Source organism: Copadichromis virginalis, linkage group LG17 (genome assembly GCF_057382275.1).
Source record: "Copadichromis virginalis isolate Kocher_CV1m ecotype Utaka linkage group LG17, C_Virginalis_male_GT1.1, whole genome shotgun sequence".
NCBI lineage: Eukaryota > Metazoa > Chordata > Actinopteri > Cichliformes > Cichlidae > Copadichromis > Copadichromis virginalis.
The window spans coordinates 18,699,579-18,718,395 of record NC_140634.1 but is presented as its reverse complement, the minus strand read 5'-3'; the positions used below and the strand labels follow the sequence as shown (position 1 = coordinate 18,718,395).

Below are 18,817 nucleotides of genomic sequence, written 5' to 3'. Positions count from 1 at the left end.
TGATTCAGGTGTATAGACCCAGGGTGAGATCTAAAACCTGCAGGACACCGGCCCTCAAGGCCTGGAGTTGGGGACCCCTACTTTAGGGTTATATGGGCTTCAAAAACTAGAGTTGTTAAATGAGAGTTAAATGTCAGTCTCACAGTCTTACAGTTCTTCAGTTATGTCCATTTGTGTATGCAAAACAGGTGAAAATTACAAGGAAAAGTTGATGTGAACCTAAACTAGTGATCTGGCAGATGTTACGAGGTTAAAAACATCTTGCACAACCCCCCCCCCCCCCAGTAAACAACCAAGAGCACAAGAGACGACTAAACAATCCAGATATTTTCTATGACCATTGATACAAATCAAAGAGAAAACAACAGTTGTGACTGTGTGCTGGTAAAAACTTTTTTCATCAAAACAAAATCATTGCTAAGCTCCTATAGGGTTCAAATTGTACTATAAAAGTGCTGTAGTAGACAACTATTTATCTTCACATATGTAATATGTCTCATTTGTTAGAAGACTGATGAAAGAAATTCTCAGCAAAAGACTGCCTTGAGTTGCACAAGCTAGAACAGCAGAGACAATCCTGAAGGTAACATCAGGACTTTGCACCTCTGTTAAGAAACATTCATGGCTACTGGGACTTGAAGGGAAACTACATTAATAAGAGAGCTACAGAAGAGCAGTTACTTCCCAAGAGTCAGTCCTTATGCTTGTCTTGTCCTGACTGCATCATCAATCACAGCGCGAGGGTTTGGGTTGGGCTTTGATAGCATCCTATTAAATCTAAATCTCTGATAGAATCTCAGCTTTCATGCTTTGTATAACAACTTAAAAACACAAGTCAAAGATCAGCACAAGGTGTCAAAAATTTCTAAGAATCAAAAACCCTACCTGATTCAAATTTGGCTGATCTCAATCATTTTCTTGCGACAGTGTATTTGCCAGACTCACCTCAATCCAACTTTGTCCACTTTTCTAAAATTGAAATTAAGATCAGTGTTTATCGTTTTGAGATTGGAGGAGATCCAGCTCTCATCGCTGAGGCAAAAGTAGGTCATAATGGGACTTCCAGTTCAATAATCTGAACTGGAGATGGTTAAATTTAAATAACTTTTAGCCCATTCCCAGAATATCTTGAACATATATTGTTCTATATGTGATTAGTTGCTGCTGGACGAAGCCAGAAACTGATGGATGATCACTGAAAGATCTCTGATGAATACAGATTTTTCCCATTTAATAGTTGGAACAAACTTATTTATATAGCTGGTCTATAACAAATTATATAATCCAAATATTGGAGCTCACAAGTAAGCTGAAATGACTGAACAAGTATAACAGATAAAGATACTTGATAAGAGACCCTTAAAACACCAGAACTTAATAAGTCTGGGTTTCTTGATGACTAGAAACCAGACCCAAAGTAGAATCAGCTATCAGTACCCAACACCAACTACCCTCATTTAAACAGCCTTTCATTGCTAGTCAGAAGATTTCCACTGATCCACTTTAAGCTAAAATCAGGAAAAAGTCTGAAGTTTTGTATAGTCTTCCTGCTGAAATCTATAGGCAACAGTGGATGTCCCCTCATCTTCACCTCATTCAAACATTCTGATCATACCAACCAGTCCGGACAGCAATGGGTTGTTGGTGGCGTCTTTAGCCATTAAGTCGACTTCGCCCACCGGCTCATTGGCATTCTTAGTGATTTCATGCTGAAGAAACATCTTTCTGCTCGCTCTAATGTTCCCGATCTCTGCGCCGCACTGGGACCGCAAACAGCGGCAGGGTCCTTGAGGGCGATGACAGCTCGGGGTCAGAGTTTGTCGTGAGTGGGTCTCTGGCCTTGCTGCCGCAGCGGTCAGGTGGCATGGCAGACAGGTCTTGGCAGACCTCATAGGAGCACTTCCTCTTCTGGAGGGCCTCGGCTCGAACAGCCAGGGAGCGAGCACATACCGTCAGGAGCACAATGAGTGTGCCCAGAAGGAGGGAAACCATTGGCCAAAGAACACAGTGTAACAGGACACTGGTGTCATGGGAACGGCGCCACAACACGTCATCAGGCCTGAAATAAAAAGAAGAAAAAGTAAAAGCACGAATTTAACATGGTGTTAAAACACTACTCTTGGGATTGACTGTTAATTCACTGACCTCCTGCAGGTCCTTCTACTTTTACTCCTTTTTCATACCAAACCATCTCCTGTCACTAAAATTAAAGGCTTCCTACTAATATTTCATGTTACAGACAATGAAAGCAAGATAGAAGCAAGCACCCCCTTAATCACATCCCATCAGGAAAGCTTTGTTTGAAAGTGCCGAATCAGGTGAGCAGTAGAGTAATTTTTCCACAGTAATGACAATGATTTTTTTCTATAAGAGGAATTGCCCCCTGCTGGTCATTAGAAAGAATGCAGTTAAGGTCCATGGGCCTCACTCGGAGTATATTTAATGACTAGCTTGCTTAACTCAACAAGTGTTTATGTTGTTATTCATTTAGGTAGTATAGCTAATGTTACATTAGCTGGATATCGTTAACTGCAATCCAACATCGGCATACTCAAATAGACATCTTACTAAAGATAAACAAAATCTATCTCTCCTTTTGAAAAGTGGCATTGTCTCATTTCTGAATCTCAATCTTCACATGATTAAAATGAATTGTACACCTAACAATTTAACAAAGAAAGGCAAAGCTGCTTCTATGTAACAACAAAAACTAACAGCAAATTTCCCAAAAATAGAGTTAAGCTATCTGCAGTCTAACTGAGCACACATTCATCTCCACAGTTAGCTGTGGAGCATCTTTAATCATTTCAGGGTCCAAAAAAGTTAAAATGTACAGCACTGCTGTTACTTGTAAATGAAGACAGAAAATTAAATATCAGCAATGTTTGGGCGACTGGTGAAGTCTTACTAGTTGACAGATAGTGGTGTGATAACTGGTGGCTAGCTATAGAGCTGTGGTTAGGCTAATACAAACACATTAGCGGAGGGAAAATGGAGGATGAGGGTTAAAAAGTGTTCAGTAAAGTTCATGCTGAAGTGAGCATCTAAATTCTGGGCCATTATGAGATCAGTAAGGATTTTGTGAACTGTGAATCATGCCGATGCTCTAGTGGAATCCCAAAATAAAAATTAGGGAGTTGGAAGTGACCAGAAGAAAGATCTCCTCCAGCTGTGCACAGTCTAATTTAAGCTCTCATACTCTGACTGACACCACCAAAAAGTTTTGGGATATAACCTTCATGCCACCTCTGAAATAAGCCAGACATCTAGAGACTACATGCTTTTCTAAACTTAATGAAAAAAGAAACTTTGCGTGTTCCAGTTTGTTCTCTAAAACACCAAAGAAGAGCTGATGTGTAGCATCAATGAGCTCCCACTGGGGCCTCATTTATGAACCAGCATTTCCTCATTCGGATCTTTCTGGTGCAGAGATAAAAATAAAACTAACCAAGGTCACAGGTAAGCACTGACGGTGAATTATCGGAGGATTAAGCTGACACGCTAAAGCAGATCTCTGGCTTTTCTTTGTCTCATCAGTTTTTTGGACAGAGCCTGAATAAAAAGAGAGGAAAGAAGAACTTCTTCAAACATCTCTCCTCCTGCTCTTATTATGTTTCACTGCAGTATTTATTTTCAGGTTGTAACCTCAGCATCCTTCTGCTGTTCTGCTCAGTATCTCCTGCTCACCTCTGATAATCCACCTTCATCATACTGTTGACCTACATTTTCACCTTTATGTCATCGGTAGTGTGATAAAGGAAATTCAGAAAGTCAAAATATCTTATTTTAGATGAACAGCAAAGTCATTTTTTTCTGCTGGTCTCTATTTGACTCTGCAGTCTTATTTTCACTCTGGAAGAAAAAATCATTCTGATTAGTGTGATAATCTAGTTTGAAGCATCATCTACTCGAATTCCTGACAACGTCACTGCTGACGGTACACGACTGATTTTTTTAGGTTTAATTTTGTACTTGTTCCATGTTCTATAGACTGAAATTATTCACTGGTTACAAGATATATTTTGAGAATTCAGGCTGGAGCCTGAATTGATGTTTCACATTTTTTAATTAAAATAACAATAATGTATAAGGCATTTAAAATCTGAATGAATGAAGTGGCTCTGGGATTTTAATTAAAGGTTATTTTTTATTCATTTAAACAATTTTTAGTCCAACGATTGAAAGACCAACGGTTTGAGGATTTTTGGCATTTGACAGGATTTTGTTTGAAAATGCAGTATAATCACTTTGTTTTTCATCATGTTTTATATGTATATTTTTTATGTATTTAAATATTCAAATAAGCATGAATGAACATTTCTTAAAAATGCATCAAAGTTAAAGAGCTAAGATACCACTTCTCATCTGAACCTGCAACATAAATTCACCCTGAAAGCAAAATGTAAATAGAAATCATGTATAATGCACACAGAGCACTAATGAAACCAGAAGAAAAGATGAATATTACAATAAAACTATAGTAAGATAAACCTTTAAATGAATAATATGATGGTATTATTAGACAGTAGGTAAAACATGGCATAAAAGAAATAAAAATTTGAATTTATATTAAAATTTTAAGTATAAGCATGAAGTTTGAATCCTTCTAGGGCACTGACAAAAAAATGACTTTAATTATAAGTTGAAGTGGAAAGACTATTAAAGTGAAGTCAGAGGTCACTTCTTGAGGGTCAAAGGTCAGGAACAGCAAATTTGAAAGTGGAAAGTGTGTCTGTCAGAAAGTCCGGTCATTCGTCTTCTGTGGTAACAATGATGTGACAGGATCACACTTTCTTTGATTTCCAATTTATCTGAATCGCACCTCCAAATAGACTGAGCTGTAAACGTGTGCGTGAGCCTCACCGCCGCTGCTGGTTGAAGAAGCAGATGAACGACTGGCTGTTGACCTCTTTGGTGAAGTAATCCTCCCACCACAGAACGCTGTCTCTGTTCTTCTGGTTGTCCCTCTCACACGGAGGCACAAACGAACACTGCGACAAAAAATTCAGCACAAATATTCAATTTAATTTACATGAAGTTTTACATCATATAAACATCATCAGCACACTTAGACATGTTTACAGCCGGATACAGAAACTGTTCTCTTTTTCTAACGCCTGTATTTAATAACACACCTGTTTAAAGTTTGCATTATTAGGGGCGTGGCTTCTTTGACTGACAGGTGAATGGCGACTGTTGTGGGATTTATCTTTAATGTATTGTCCTTTAATGTATTGTCTTGATGAAATGCTTTCATGTTACTTAGTTTAGTACATCTGGTTCACACCTCATTCATGCCGGAAAACAGACGGTGAGAAACTGGTGAATGTCTTCCAGGAGACGAAAACCAGGAGACGGAACCTCACACAGGAAGACTTGACCCCAGAGGGGGGGAGATTCACACAGGTGATAGAGAGTCTTTCTGTTTAGAGCCAAGGTGTGAACTGCAACTGTAAAAGCCTTTTGTTCTGCGACTGTGTATAAAAGGAACCTGAACTGTTCATTGTGAGAGACGACTTTCAGTGCCCCCTGACTGACGTCCCTCCTTATGCATAAGATAGCTGAAATAAAGGTGTTGTTACAACTCATCGTGTCTGCAGGATTTGGTAATTAAAATTTCCACAACAGGACACAGCCAGCTGTAGCTGATAGCTGCCTGCTAGGTTACACCTCAACTAACTGAAGTGGATCTCTGGACCATGTTTGTGCTGCTGAAGCCTTTTGGAGCATTTTAATGACATGATGTGACCAATATTATGGCTGCTGTGAGGTAACTGTACTAACAGCATCTAAACAAACTACTTCCTGTAGTTTGCCAACACTGCTAGCTAGGACTGGCTAATAACGTATCCAAATATAACACTTATGGTTTTAGAAAAAAGATGGTGAAAACCACAATGGGGTTCAAAAAGCTGAGCCTGGTTCTGCTGGAGGTTTCTTCCTCTTAAAAGGGAGTTTTTCCTTCTTACTATCATGGAGCTTGCTCATGGTGGGGCTTCTGATTGTTGGGTTTCTCTGTATTATTGTAGGGTCTCTACCTTACAGTATAAAGTGACTTGAGGTGACTGTTGTTGTGATTTGGTGCTCTATATATAAAAAAAAAAAACTGAATTGAATTAAATTGAATATACAGTTTGTGATGCAAACAGGTGAAAACAAGATTCAAAATATACAACATATAAACTGTGCAGACAAAACTTAAAGGGTTTGACAGAGTGTTTCAGTGTTTCATCACATTGATTTTGTGGCAGCTCTTAAATGAATAAATAAATGACAGTGATTACTCGGCAGGAGGTGCTCTAATGAGGTCACAATAATCTGAAAAGTTTAAAGGGGGGTCAGCATCGCGTTGTTTTTCTTCAGTTTTATTTTCAGCGAACAAAAATAACCTCTGTGACACACACACACACACACACTCAGATTCATGTAGCAGGAGGTTGATTGGTGTCTGGCTGGTTCCTGTGAATCGACTGGTTGCCATGATGATGACTTGATTGGTGCAGAGAAGGGGCAGGGGGTCGTCTCCATCAGTCATGGAAGCTGTGGACTCTGTGGAACTGTGGTGGATGTTTTTAACCGAATCAGAAGCTCAAAGGTCAAAAGCAGAACGGAGCATCTCTCGCCAGCATGGAGCCACACCTGAGTTTGTGGACAGTAGGTGGAACTAAATTAAAGATGACAGCCAGCTAAATGATTCCTCTGGAGGGGCAACAGCAGCTGCTTGGATTGGCTTCAGTCCCTCCCTGAGTATGTGTAGTCACCGTATGAAAGCAGAAAAAAATCTCTTTGAGCTAATTAATGCACATTTATTCCCAACAAAGCTCAAGAATAATCAACCACTCTTCTCCAGATGAGGTACCAGTGTGCACAGCTGTGGCCCCAGATGTGTTACTGCCGAAATACGTTACATTTATTCTTTAGTAGAGCAAAAAAATCACCTAAAAACCAAAACTAATGCAAATCTACGAACGAGGATTAGGGTCACTGGAAGAAAAAAAAAAGTGGGCACGTCTTTTTTTTTCTTCTTTTCCAGAATTCTGAAATTAAAGTCAGAATTCTGACTTTTTTCTCAGAATTCTGGAAAAGAAGAAAAAAGAAGAAGACGTTCACACTTTTTTTTCTTCCAGTGACCCTAATCTTCTTCCGTACAAATGTCATAGAAAAAATAGTCTGAAAAAATTAAAACATACAGCTCTGCTATCACTTCCAACATAAATGAGGACAGAAAACTAAACAGCAGTGATTTTTGTAGGGTTACTGAAGTTGGGCTAGCTGGTATATAATGATGTGCTACGTGATCGCTAGCTACACAGCTATGTAAGCATAACAAACACAGGGAAGCTGGAGGATGAATGCTAACTTTTTTCCACTCCATAAAATTTAATGGGAGCATTCCAGATGGTTAGAGACAAATGCAATCACATAGCAGGATGCTGTAAACGGACCAAACTTCAGTCAGGAGAACAACTGAGATAATCCATCCACAATAGGAGGTTAGTCATTAATATACTGAAACATGGGAATAAAGCAGCTGCAAGAGAATGAATCAATGGTACAGAAGTGGAGGAAGCAAGAAGAGTGGCTTGAGTAAAGTTTGACTTATCTGACTGTTTTGTTTCGCTTAACGTGCCTTATAATCCGGTGTGCCTTATGGTGCGAGAAATACAGTAGACCTTTGAACGGTGCTAGAAATTAAGCTCTTTTTTTGCAGCTTTGATTCACCGGAGGGGCTAATGGGGGTGTCCCTTATTATCTATCGAGAGTTTTTTTAATGTGGGAGTCTGTGGGGACTGACTTACTGAGGGAGCCTCTGCTGGATTTTAGAGGAACTGCAGGTTTTGATTTCACTACAATGGATTTATTTTTCAGACCCTGGGGTCATCGCTTCACTGTGGCCATGACTCCAAGTGCATGTTTAGTGGGGTAGGTCTGTCTACAGTTAAAATCCTGAGAACTTGATGAATTTTCATCTCGTTTGGTATTAATTAATTTCTGGGGCAGTTTTCTGATTTCCCGTGGGCCTCCCACTGAGAAATCCTGCCAGTGTTCTGAGGACTTTCAGATTTTTCCACAGCTGTTCACTTTAATTAAGATCAGGAAGTAAGGCCCTTCTCAGCACACTCCATGCTTTTTACATGCATATTATCCTGTAGCAGGATTGCTGAGCTGTGACCAAGTCAGACTCTCTCTGACACCAGGTGGTTTGTTTCCCTCCAGGTTTTACTGATAATCTTCTGATTATGAGTCCAGCGCAGGTTCAACACAGCCAAGCAGCCCAATAACACACCTGAGCCTCGTCCATGTTTCTCAGCAGGGATGCTGTTGTTTTCTTTTAAGGTTTATTCTTCTGTGAGCGCTGAGCTTGTGTGACTCACTGAACTGCTCTTATTCAGGCTTTTTCAGGCTGGCCTCTGAATGTGGGTCTTCCCTCATCGAACCACTTTCATTCAGAAATATTTTTATGGTTGTTTTCACACCTTTCAAATCAAAACAGTTTGATATGGCATCAGTTTTAGGAGTGATGGGGAGGATTATTTTCTAATTTCTCTGAGTTGCTTTGAGAGTCTTGCAAGATTACTGGCTTAGTGAGGTAACCTCATGTGTTATGAAGCAGGTGTTTCACTTATGTGACATAACAACTCAACATGTACATAACCAACACCTACTAACCAATCAGCTCCCTGGAAAATTATGTCATCATTCCTGCAAAAGCCCTGATGGCAGTAGAGTTCTTTTAGATATAAAGTTTCTCATGTTTGATGTCAGGAGCAACTTTCTCTCTGCTGAATGCGAGCAATGATTTTATTGATCTACAAGCCTCGATATGTTGTTAGGATGATGATGAGAGCTGCGGTTTTTCACTGTGCATAATTTTCATAGACAGAATTGTAAGTGCAGGTAAGAGGAGAAGGGAGATGGTTCAGGTGGTGTCAGGATCACCTCTCTGCTTTTCGCAGCTGATGTGGCTCTGCTGGCTTTGTTTTATGATGACCGTTAGCTCATACTGGGTGGTTTGCAGCAGAGTGGCTGGGAATTAGCACCTCCAAGTCTGAGGCCGTGGTTGTAAGATGATAACTGAACACACCCACTCCAGGACAGGGACGAGGTGCTGCTCACAGTGGGATGAACAGAAAGCTTGTCTCAAACGAGTGAGCATGAAACCAGGTAGTTGGTGTTTAAACATTCAGCTACAACCATGGGCTCTGGGTAACTGAAAGAATGAGACTGTGGATTTAAGTGGCAGAGATGAGCTTCCTCTGGAGGATGGCTCGGCCTTAGGCACTCAGAGCTGAGCCACCATTCCTCCACTTGGCAAAGAAGCAGCTGAGGTGGTTCAGCATGTGATTATGATGGCTCCTGGACTCCTGGGTGGTGCATTCACTGTCTGCCTGCAGAGTTGGAGGTGGAGTGAGCGGCCTGGGGGCTACTCCTGCTTGTGCTGCTGTTGGTCCGCCAGAAGGAAAAGACAGATGTTCTAAGTTTTTTGTGGTTCCCTCGTTCCCTATTTTTTCCTCACTTGTCAACCAATCCACATCTAGCAAATGCTAACTTTTACGCAGATGGACACATTTGAGGGACCTTGGGACCCTTTGCTTAACCTGAATTACACTTTAATCCTGGCCTGGAAATGCTTTTATGTCCCCAGAGAAGAGCTGCAGGTGACGTCTGAGGAGAGTGAGACCTGAACATCACTGCTGCCCTGACAGCCTGGACCCACATCAACTGCTGCAAAATGAATGGGCTGCTGCAGAAGGCTATTATGGATATCCAGTCCAAATACAGGAGAAATAGTTAACTAGATTTGATCTTAGATTATCTGAATGAGTGGACTTCGTGTCTGAAAGTGCCCACTGCTCACTTTCTAACCACAGGTGGTATTTTTTGGAGACCTTTGTCTTTTATCTAAAAACTTACACTTAAAATCTGAGCTCCTCAGCTCTCATTTGCTTGGGTGTGAAGTGGTCTGCCTGTGATATGTTGGACAGTTACTGAGAGTGCAGAGACGTCAGACCGTCGGGGGTTAGTTTCTGCCTGTCGTGCAGTCAGTGAGACCATCGCTCTGTCTCTGTGTTTCAGGTAAACGCCTGCTCATCAGCCCTCTCAGCTCAGCAGCCATTCATCACCCGTCCAATCACACTCGGCTCGCCTGATGACATCATAAGTGAGGCTCCCTGCCAGATGATTGCGGTTGCCATGCCAACAGGCTGAGGTTATAATTACGTGTGTGTGTGTGTTGTGGTGTGTGATAAGCGCCCTGAATGAGAGGAGTTTGGGTTTGAAGCAGCAGCGGCCTGCTGCTGACAGGATGAACCATCACGCGGCGATCAGCGAGCAGCAGCGCTCTGAACACGCAGCAGGTTTGCTCCACGCACAAGCTCGCTTCACTCCAGCCTCTGATTGCTGTTATCTCCCTTCCTCACAGTCCAAGCGTGGACTCGTTCAGGCATTTAACGGCACTTCTTTAGAATCAAACATCAGTCTGTGTTTGTTTCCTTTTAAATCAGGAAAAATCTAATTTATTTGACGATATACAGCAAAATTCATCTTAATTATTCACACTGACATTGGAAACAGTGAAACAGTTTTAAAATCAAAAACTAAAATCAATAAAAATGTACAAAATCTAGGGCTTGGAATATGGAATAGTGTTGTTAGAGCTAACAAGCTTGTTAAAGCTAACAACACTAAGAGAAATATGCATGTTCATCCTGATAAATAGGAATGTGACATTGTGTAAACACTTTAAACATTTTAACATGGGCGTCTATGGGGACTGACTCACTGCTGGAGCCTCTAGTGGACTTGCAGGCATTAGCATGACCTTTTTCAGGTCTTTGCCTAACTTATGCAAGGCTCTAGAGTGCGACCAAATTGGTCACATATGCAACTTAATTTCTCAGTGGTGTGACTAAAAAAAATCCTAGGTCGCACTGGTTCGACCAGCCGTTCGAGTACAAAAAAAAATCTCTGCAACTCTGAAAGTCTCTGTGTGATCAACAACAGACACACATTATGCCCATATCATGGTCTAAACCAATCAGAGATAGTCAGGGGCGGGGCCTCTCTGATTGGCCTGGTCCAGATATTCCTGTCAGCCTACGTGTATATAAGTTTGAAAGCGCAGGTGGATAGAGGGAGGTGAGTAGCGATATCGATTCATTAAATCCTGAATTGACTTTTAAATATAAATATATTTTGCCAGAAACGCCAGAATCTCAGGTTAAAGCTCATAAAACTATTTTAACAACAACCAAACAGTAAATGAGAGCAGGTAAACAGATTCTGCACAAAGACGTAAACACAGAGCACGACGCATCAGAATAAGCGAGATGTCGGCTTTCTCAACCGACAGCACATACTTGGTTAGCTGTCAGGGCTTAAAGCCGACAGCTCACTGATTCTGATGCGTCGGGTCCGCACTTTGTGTTTACGTCTTTTTTGCACAGATTCTGAAGCTGCAGGCTTTTTCTCTCTCCAACCAAAATTGACTGAACCAGCAGCAACAAAAGCAACCAAACTACACTTCACATTTGATAAACATCGTCATAAATTCCCTCTTTTGCTGTTTTGCTTCCACCACAATTAAATTCCCACTTCCTGCACAGCTCTTTCTTTCTATCAGTGTAATTCTAGAACAGTTTCCCATCTCAAATCTCTGTTTTCTGCATTATTTGTTTGCTTATTACGCACAAGTCATGTACTGCACAGTTGGTCGCTGTTTTTCTTTTTCGTTCTCCCAAATATTACCTCCGACAAGAAAGCCTAATTTCTACTGTTTAATAGTGAAGAAATTTAAACTTTTTAAAATGATGGCAAATTGCAAAAGAGTTAGCTGTGTTTCTAATAAAACCCTCTGTAACTTTGCTCTCCTTCACTTCAACAGCATCAGGTAATGTTAAAATGTTGATTCATGGTTTTCTTCAGTTTTTGATCTGCTATAAAAAGCCAGGCCAGGAAAATCTGCTACATGTTTTTCTGTGTTTTATCTTCATTTACTTTGACACAAAGGCATCTGCTGTGATGCTCACACCTCAGATGAAGTCTCACAAGTGTCAGTACTGATAAATGATCAGAATTATAATTTTTCTGAATGTCTGAGTCAAAATTGAATCGAATCGAATTGGGACCTTGTGAATCGGAATCTAATGGATTATAGAAATCAGTGATGATACCCAGCCCTAGTGAGTAGCCTAGGCCCAACAGAAGTGGATGTAGCTGTGGGTAATAAGAAAAGATGAAAAGAACGATTGATAACTTTTTCGTTAAGTTAAGGCCTGATCTGTCTGAGATTCGTAGCCAGTGCTCTGACACGGAGCCATCAACCTATGAACACTGAAAATGCGGTTTTAAGCGATACTTTTTCCACAGCTTCAACCACATGTTAGAAGAACTTGAGAGGTCCTGCTGCATTAGGAGCATTAAAAGAGTGAGACGGTGAATGATCTGTCACAAAGATACTCAGGTAAAAAGCTAGTTTGACGCAGTTTTGTACAAAATGTGTTGTTTTTTTTTTTCATTCAGTCTAAATTTCAGTACAAACTCAGCTTGAACAAACACTTGACCCAAATAACCAGGAAACGACTGGGACATGACAACACACAATTAGCTGTGAGTTGAAGAACATCAATCATGTTCTGACAGGCTGACAGCACAAACACCGTCTGTCTTGATTAGATCAGACAAGGAGAAATGTTTTTTGATTGGACGGTAATGAACATGTGACCTTTGTCCTGCAAAGATCAGCTAACTGCACTGAAGCTTCCAGGAGGGAATGAGGGAACTGTCATTTTCCTCATGTTGACATAGGACATCAACCTGGAAACTTGCTAGAAATTTAAAGAAACACAAAGACCCGCAGTTCCTCCAGCGTCCACCGGAGGCTCCAGTTAGCTATTAGCAGGTATCTGTGTCCGTGTGATACAGGCTAGCTTAGCCTTTGACACGCATTCATGGCAAATGCTAAAGCACCAAGAGGCCAGTGGATGATATCATAGTTGCTATGTCCATCTCAGTCTATGACTAAGACATGAAACAAGCTCAGTTTTTTTCTGTAATGGATTAACAGCACCAACTTTACCAACAGTGTCACCTGCTGTACCTGTGGAATTACTGCTCTTTGGTTTTTCTGTAAATTTGCTCTCACTTTAGGAAGCCTGGTTCATGTTTTACTCTCAGGTGGTTTTTTTTCAGGTGTTTGTTGTTGTGTCTTGTAAGACAAAGGTTCTCAGCAGGATTCTCAGCTCTAGCTGACGCTGCGGGGAGTTATCGATCTCTTCACTGATTTTTATATTTCTTATTGATCAGCCGCGTGGGGGCTCTCAGGAGGTCACATGTTCAGAGCTTTCTGTTCACTGCTGAGCGGCTGTCATTATTTGTTGTTGGAGAGGAAAAAAAATCAAAGAACTGCAAGGAAATTTAAATCAATCCAACAACCACAAAAGCCTTGAGACTACAACAACATGTGATCACCAGCATGTGATCACAATAGCTGCAAAACCACTAGGCAGCTAGTAGACAGCTCCCTGTCAGGGAGGCCACGCCTCCAATGATGCAAACAGTTAAAAACATGGAGTGGGGAATTATCTATAGAGATAAACCAGTGTTGGTATAAGGCTGGAAACATGTTTGTTTCTGATGTAACATTTTAACATGGGAGTCTGTGGGGACTAAGCCACTGCCGGAGCCCCTGCTGGACGTTAGAGGAACTGCAGCGGTTGGATTAACAGACAGGGCGGTAGCACAGCGGCGTTTCTGTCCTGAATTGGAGCAGATAATCGGAAGCTCTGAGGTTTTTGGTCTTCTGTGACCTGCTGTCGCCTCTCAGTCTGACTCGGCTAAACAGATTAACATGAGGTCATGACGACCTGTCTGTCCACCTGTGTGCCTCTATGTGGATGAACAGTACGGTGTTGAATGAGTGGCTCAGCAGTCCCTTCAGTTCTGCTCCTCATAGTCACAGTTTTTATTAAAATCTATACTGATGGGAATACAAACACACCTTTAGGGAGCGCTATGGAGCCTTTAATAATTTATATATTTGACTTTCTATGCCAAGTCTCAGGCAGTGTGTAAATGATGAAGAGATGCTTGGATCAAACACTGCAGCATCCACTCAAGCTTTCAGTGAGGAGACGAACATGTGGAGATCCTTCACTTGAAAGGTGGTCAGCCTCTCTGACGGCCAGCTGATACAACGACAGCCGTAAATCCAGCTGAATTTTTATTAGTGTCTTGTTGACGTCTCACTTTTAAATATTCATCGAGTACATTTAGAGAGCGCATTATTTCTCTGCATGCCCATCAGAGTGCAGCAGCAGCTTATAGATCCACTTGATGATGACTTCATACTTCTCAGCATGGATTACTGAACAGACCAGCTACAGTCTCACAGAGCAAAATGAATAAACCACAACCCCCCCCTCCCCCCCCCTTTCCATATTTTTATAATTCATCTGTTTAACTTCAGTCTGTCATCTTGTCATCTGTAGTGGTTAAATAAAGTACCTGCTTTTGACCTGGAAACCAAAGAAATCCTATTTGTAGGAGCAGTGGCTGAAAATCACTTCATGTGTGATTTTAAAGAATATCACAATGTTCGGTTAAAGTTTGCACTAAATTCTGCGCTGGATCCAGATTCAATAATTAATGAAAACACTATTAAATAAAAATAAGCACCTCATTTTTTTTTTAATGTTGACTGATCATCAACATTCAACCTGATTCAGGTTCTTTGGAAACTTCGACACCTGCACAAGAACTTCAAATTAAATTACTTGAGACACGCTTAAGATTTCTCTAAAGCACCCAGAGACAAAACTGGCCATTTACCACTTGTCAAAGATCAGTTAAGGTCCAGGAATTGAGTAAAGTATAAACTAGTACAGTTTAGGTAGAGGTCGAACACACTTGTTAGCACACAAATGTCTGAACGGCCTCAGCTGAACATTTCCTCTGAGGCAGAGGAGAGGTGGAGAGAGGTAGCGTTTGTCCGCAGGGACAGTGCCTCCTGGCTGGGCAGGAAGATACTGACAACTGCCTCCCACCTCCACTGCGTCCAGGAGCTCCAGAAGCTGCCTCATCACAGTTAATTAGTTTAACTTAGCATGACACACACACACACACACACACACACACAAGTCATTATTGCTGTCGTCATTCTTCAGTGATTATATTAAATGTTTTTTTTCTGTCTCCATGAACCAAATATACTTTCATAAATTAATAGTTCGGCTTATTTCTGTTGACCTCTCCAGCTGCTCTGAGATTTGCTGTATTTGTAAGCTCCAAATGTCCTCATATGAACAGAAAAATGAAAAATGTTTGCTGCCTACTTCTTTGGGATTAAAGCATAAAAAGGTCAGTATTAAAACACAACACCTGCACTCTTTTAAAGCCCCAAGCAGCATAGATATAATGCCTTCCATGAAACAGAGCAGACTGCTGAGTTATATCTGTATATCTCATGACTGATCAAAAAGCACAAGGTAAAAAAAAAGAAAAGAATCATATGTGTTTCAGTGTTATAAGTTTATGAGTAACCACAGTACATTTATGTAGGGAGGACCAAAACTGGCCAAATAATAAATAAATTTTTATATACAGAAGATGAACCACCAAATTTTAAAAGAATAAATTAATACAAAATAAATGATAAAAACAAAAAAATTATATCATAAAAAGGTAAATCAATGCCAAACTAAATGAAACATGATAAAAGAAATGTAATATTTTGAGTATTTAATTGCATTCATTTTATAACTGGGTCATTTATTTCTTATTGTATTTATTTATATTTGAGTTTTTAAATTATATTATTTTGACATATTTGATCTGCCATATTTAAGTAGAGTCTAGTTCAAATCATTAGACTTCACACAGGCCTAGAGACCAGTTGGTGAACCCCTGGCAACCATCAATAATTAAAAATAATTTTAAAGAAATTTTTGACATTAAATAATTAGAAAAAATAAAAGTTTTAGACACCTTTTAAAAGATTCCAGTAAAATCTGTTTCCTTTGGCGTTGTGTTAAATGTCCTCATACTGATAGAAAAATGAGAAAACACAAAGTCTACAGAGCAACCTTTTTGCTGGTTATCTTTAGAAATTATTAGTTTGGGGTCAAAGTTCATTATTGATATTAAAATAATGCAAAAGGTAGGACTTTGGGTGGGGAGATTATTACAAAACATGCATGTATGTGTGTGCAGCTGCCCTCTGGTTACCTGCAGCTCTTGTCATTTACATTTATGACATAATTAAGTCACAGACGAGGAAATTACTCGGCGAGTAATTAGCTGAGTGAAACCGCCCACCTGCCTTCATCTCCTTGCTTCCTTCCTCTCTTTGCTGTCACACTGTGTTCATGTCATCGCTTTATTCAGCTGCCAAATCCTCATTTTACTGCTCAAAACACACGATTTAGAGCCGATTTGTTCGCTACATGACAGAAACCGGAGCAGAGAGGGAGTGTTAAATCAATCTGCCTAACAGGAGGGGAGAGTGAGACGTTTCTTCTGCTGCTTGTCACAGAGAAAAATCAGAGTAGATGTGCAGTAAACAGCTCAATGACTCCTTAATCACCAACACAGCACACACTTATTCTGCTAAATAAAACCCGCAGTTTCCAGTGGGTGCGTGCAGCAGCCTTCTGCGTAAACATATGTGACCAGAGCTGCAGCTCACCTTAATTCAGTCTGATTAACAGTTTAATCCAACAATACAAAAAATGGAGCGTTAGCTATTTACATCAGGATTAACATTTGTATTAAAGGAGAACGGGGTGAATTTAGTGGCATCTTGATTTGAAATGGAAACTTCAACTTCTGTGGGTGAAAAATAAAGACAACAGCCAAGAGCTGCTGTTCCTCTAACGTCCACTAGAGGCTCGATATGGGCTCAAAATGTGGTCATAAATATTTTGTACTTGTAAATCACCAAAGTTGATTCTGTCCATCTGGACGTAGCGTTTTCTGGGAGAAACGTTTCGTCACTCATCCAAGTGACTTCTTCAGTCTCAGCTGACTGCAGGTTTCCCCAATCTTATAAACAGTACATTTGCATAAGCCCACTGAAGGAACAATGGGCTGTGAGGCCCATACTTAAGATAGGTACATAAGATACTTGTAAATCAGTTTTGTACTTGTAAATCGGGATTTGTATGTGTAAAAAGAATTTGTGTGTGCGTAAAAAAGACATGCAGCTTGTGGGGATAGGTTAATTGGATAATCCAAATTGTCACCTGGTGTGAATGTGTGAATGAATGTGAGTGCGAATGGTTGTCTGTCCCTGTGTGTTAGCCCTGTGACAGACTGGCGACCTGTCCAGGGTGTACCCCGCCTCTCGCCCTATGACAGGGCGCTGGGAAAGGCTCCAGCGCCCCCCGCGACCCTGAAAAGCAGAAGCAGAAGCGAATGGATGGATGGATGGATGGATGGTAAAAAAGATTTGGGTGTGGACTTAGCCAAAAAAAACCCTGCAAGTTACAAGTACGAATTTTGACCCTATTTTTCTTCCTTTCATCTGATTGGAATGTCATGTCAATCACAAATGTAACAATCCAATCAGAGAGCAGATGGGTTTGGCTGTCGGAGGGGCGCTTTTTTGAACTGCAGGTCCTTGAAGGGTAATACAGTTTGAAGCTGGAGGATCTCTATATAAATATCCGATAGCAGCTAGGTCCCCTAACTTTCAGCAGCTGTTGAAAGGATAAAGTTGTGGTATATCAGTGGTTAGAAATACCATTATTACTTTAGGATTAGTTTAACACAAAGTCAGGGCTGACCCGGGACCATTGCTGTGAGTCACAGTGTGCAGCATAAAAGTCCTTTCACATCGGACACAGGATGTGCTGCTAATGCTAACTAAAAGCCAAGGATCCAGAATTTGTTGCGCTGGCTGTTGGGCTCTGTGGGTTTTTGCAGCAGCTCTACCTGTACTAGATGCACCTGCTCCTTGTCGTTTCTATCTCTGACTTTACTGCTTGTGGATTTTAATACAGATTTTACTTGCTGTCATCTTGTTTATTTGTGTTTTTTGTTTTTATTTGTTGTTTTCTGTATTTTAATGTATTAGATTCTATTTTATTTATGTCTTTTTCTCTTTGTAAGGTGACCTTTGGTTTTAGAAAGGCGCCTCAAATAAAATGTATTTTTATTATTAGAACATTACGCTACACAACATTTACAAAATATCGCCTCAGGACAGCGGGAGCCTTTAAGACTCTTTGTGAAAGCTCACCAACAAAAGCGTACACTTCAACGCCAAGAAGGTGTTGGCAAGGAAGCCTCGGCGAAAGCTAATGATGTGCAGCCACCCTCACCTTCAAAGTCAAATACTACTCAAATTGCTACAACTGAACAAATAGCCAAGGTCATTGCAAGTATTTACGCACACTTAAGGAAACCTCCGAGACACAAGAGAGCAAACCCAATGCAATTCAAACTGCTACGAGGGCAGTGGAGGCTAAGTTAGGGGATATTGGCTACTCGCTTAAGCAATGCCGAGTCTTGCCTGGATTTCCTTGAGGATGCCAGCAGAGCACTAAAGGAAAATTCTCCTGCAACTAGTGACGAAGTGAACGCTCTACGACAGGAATTACACCACCTCGAAAACAGAGGACGGAGAAACCACCTGCGCTTTGATTGCTTTCCAGAGGGCTGCAAGGGTATGGACGCACAAAAGAGCGGCATTTAATCCCTGTAAAAGGCTGTTACACGAAAGGAAGATCAAGTTCTCCCTACTGTTCCCAGCGTTGCTTGTGCTGAAAATGACGGAGGGCAGACGTGAGTTTATCGACCCAAAAAAAGTCCAGGACTA

General features: G+C 40.8%; 1 protein-coding gene across 2 annotated transcripts in view; it reads right to left on the bottom strand.

Moving 5' to 3' along the window:
* Positions 1-280: 280 nt before the first annotated feature.
* The window catches only part of LOC146689288 (calcium-activated potassium channel subunit beta-4-like), a 39,828-nt gene continuing 21,291 nt past the window's right edge, over positions 281-18,817 (bottom strand). For both annotated transcript variants that reach the window (XM_085436021.1, XM_085436020.1), the window contains exons 3-4: positions 4,864-4,991; positions 281-2,059 (exon numbers count right to left, since the gene is read on the bottom strand). In XM_085436021.1, coding sequence (XP_085292147.1) covers positions 1,735-2,059; positions 4,864-4,991 — 453 coding nt within the window. In that variant the 3' untranslated portion in view covers positions 281-1,734. The remainder of the gene's footprint in view (positions 2,060-4,863; positions 4,992-18,817) is intronic.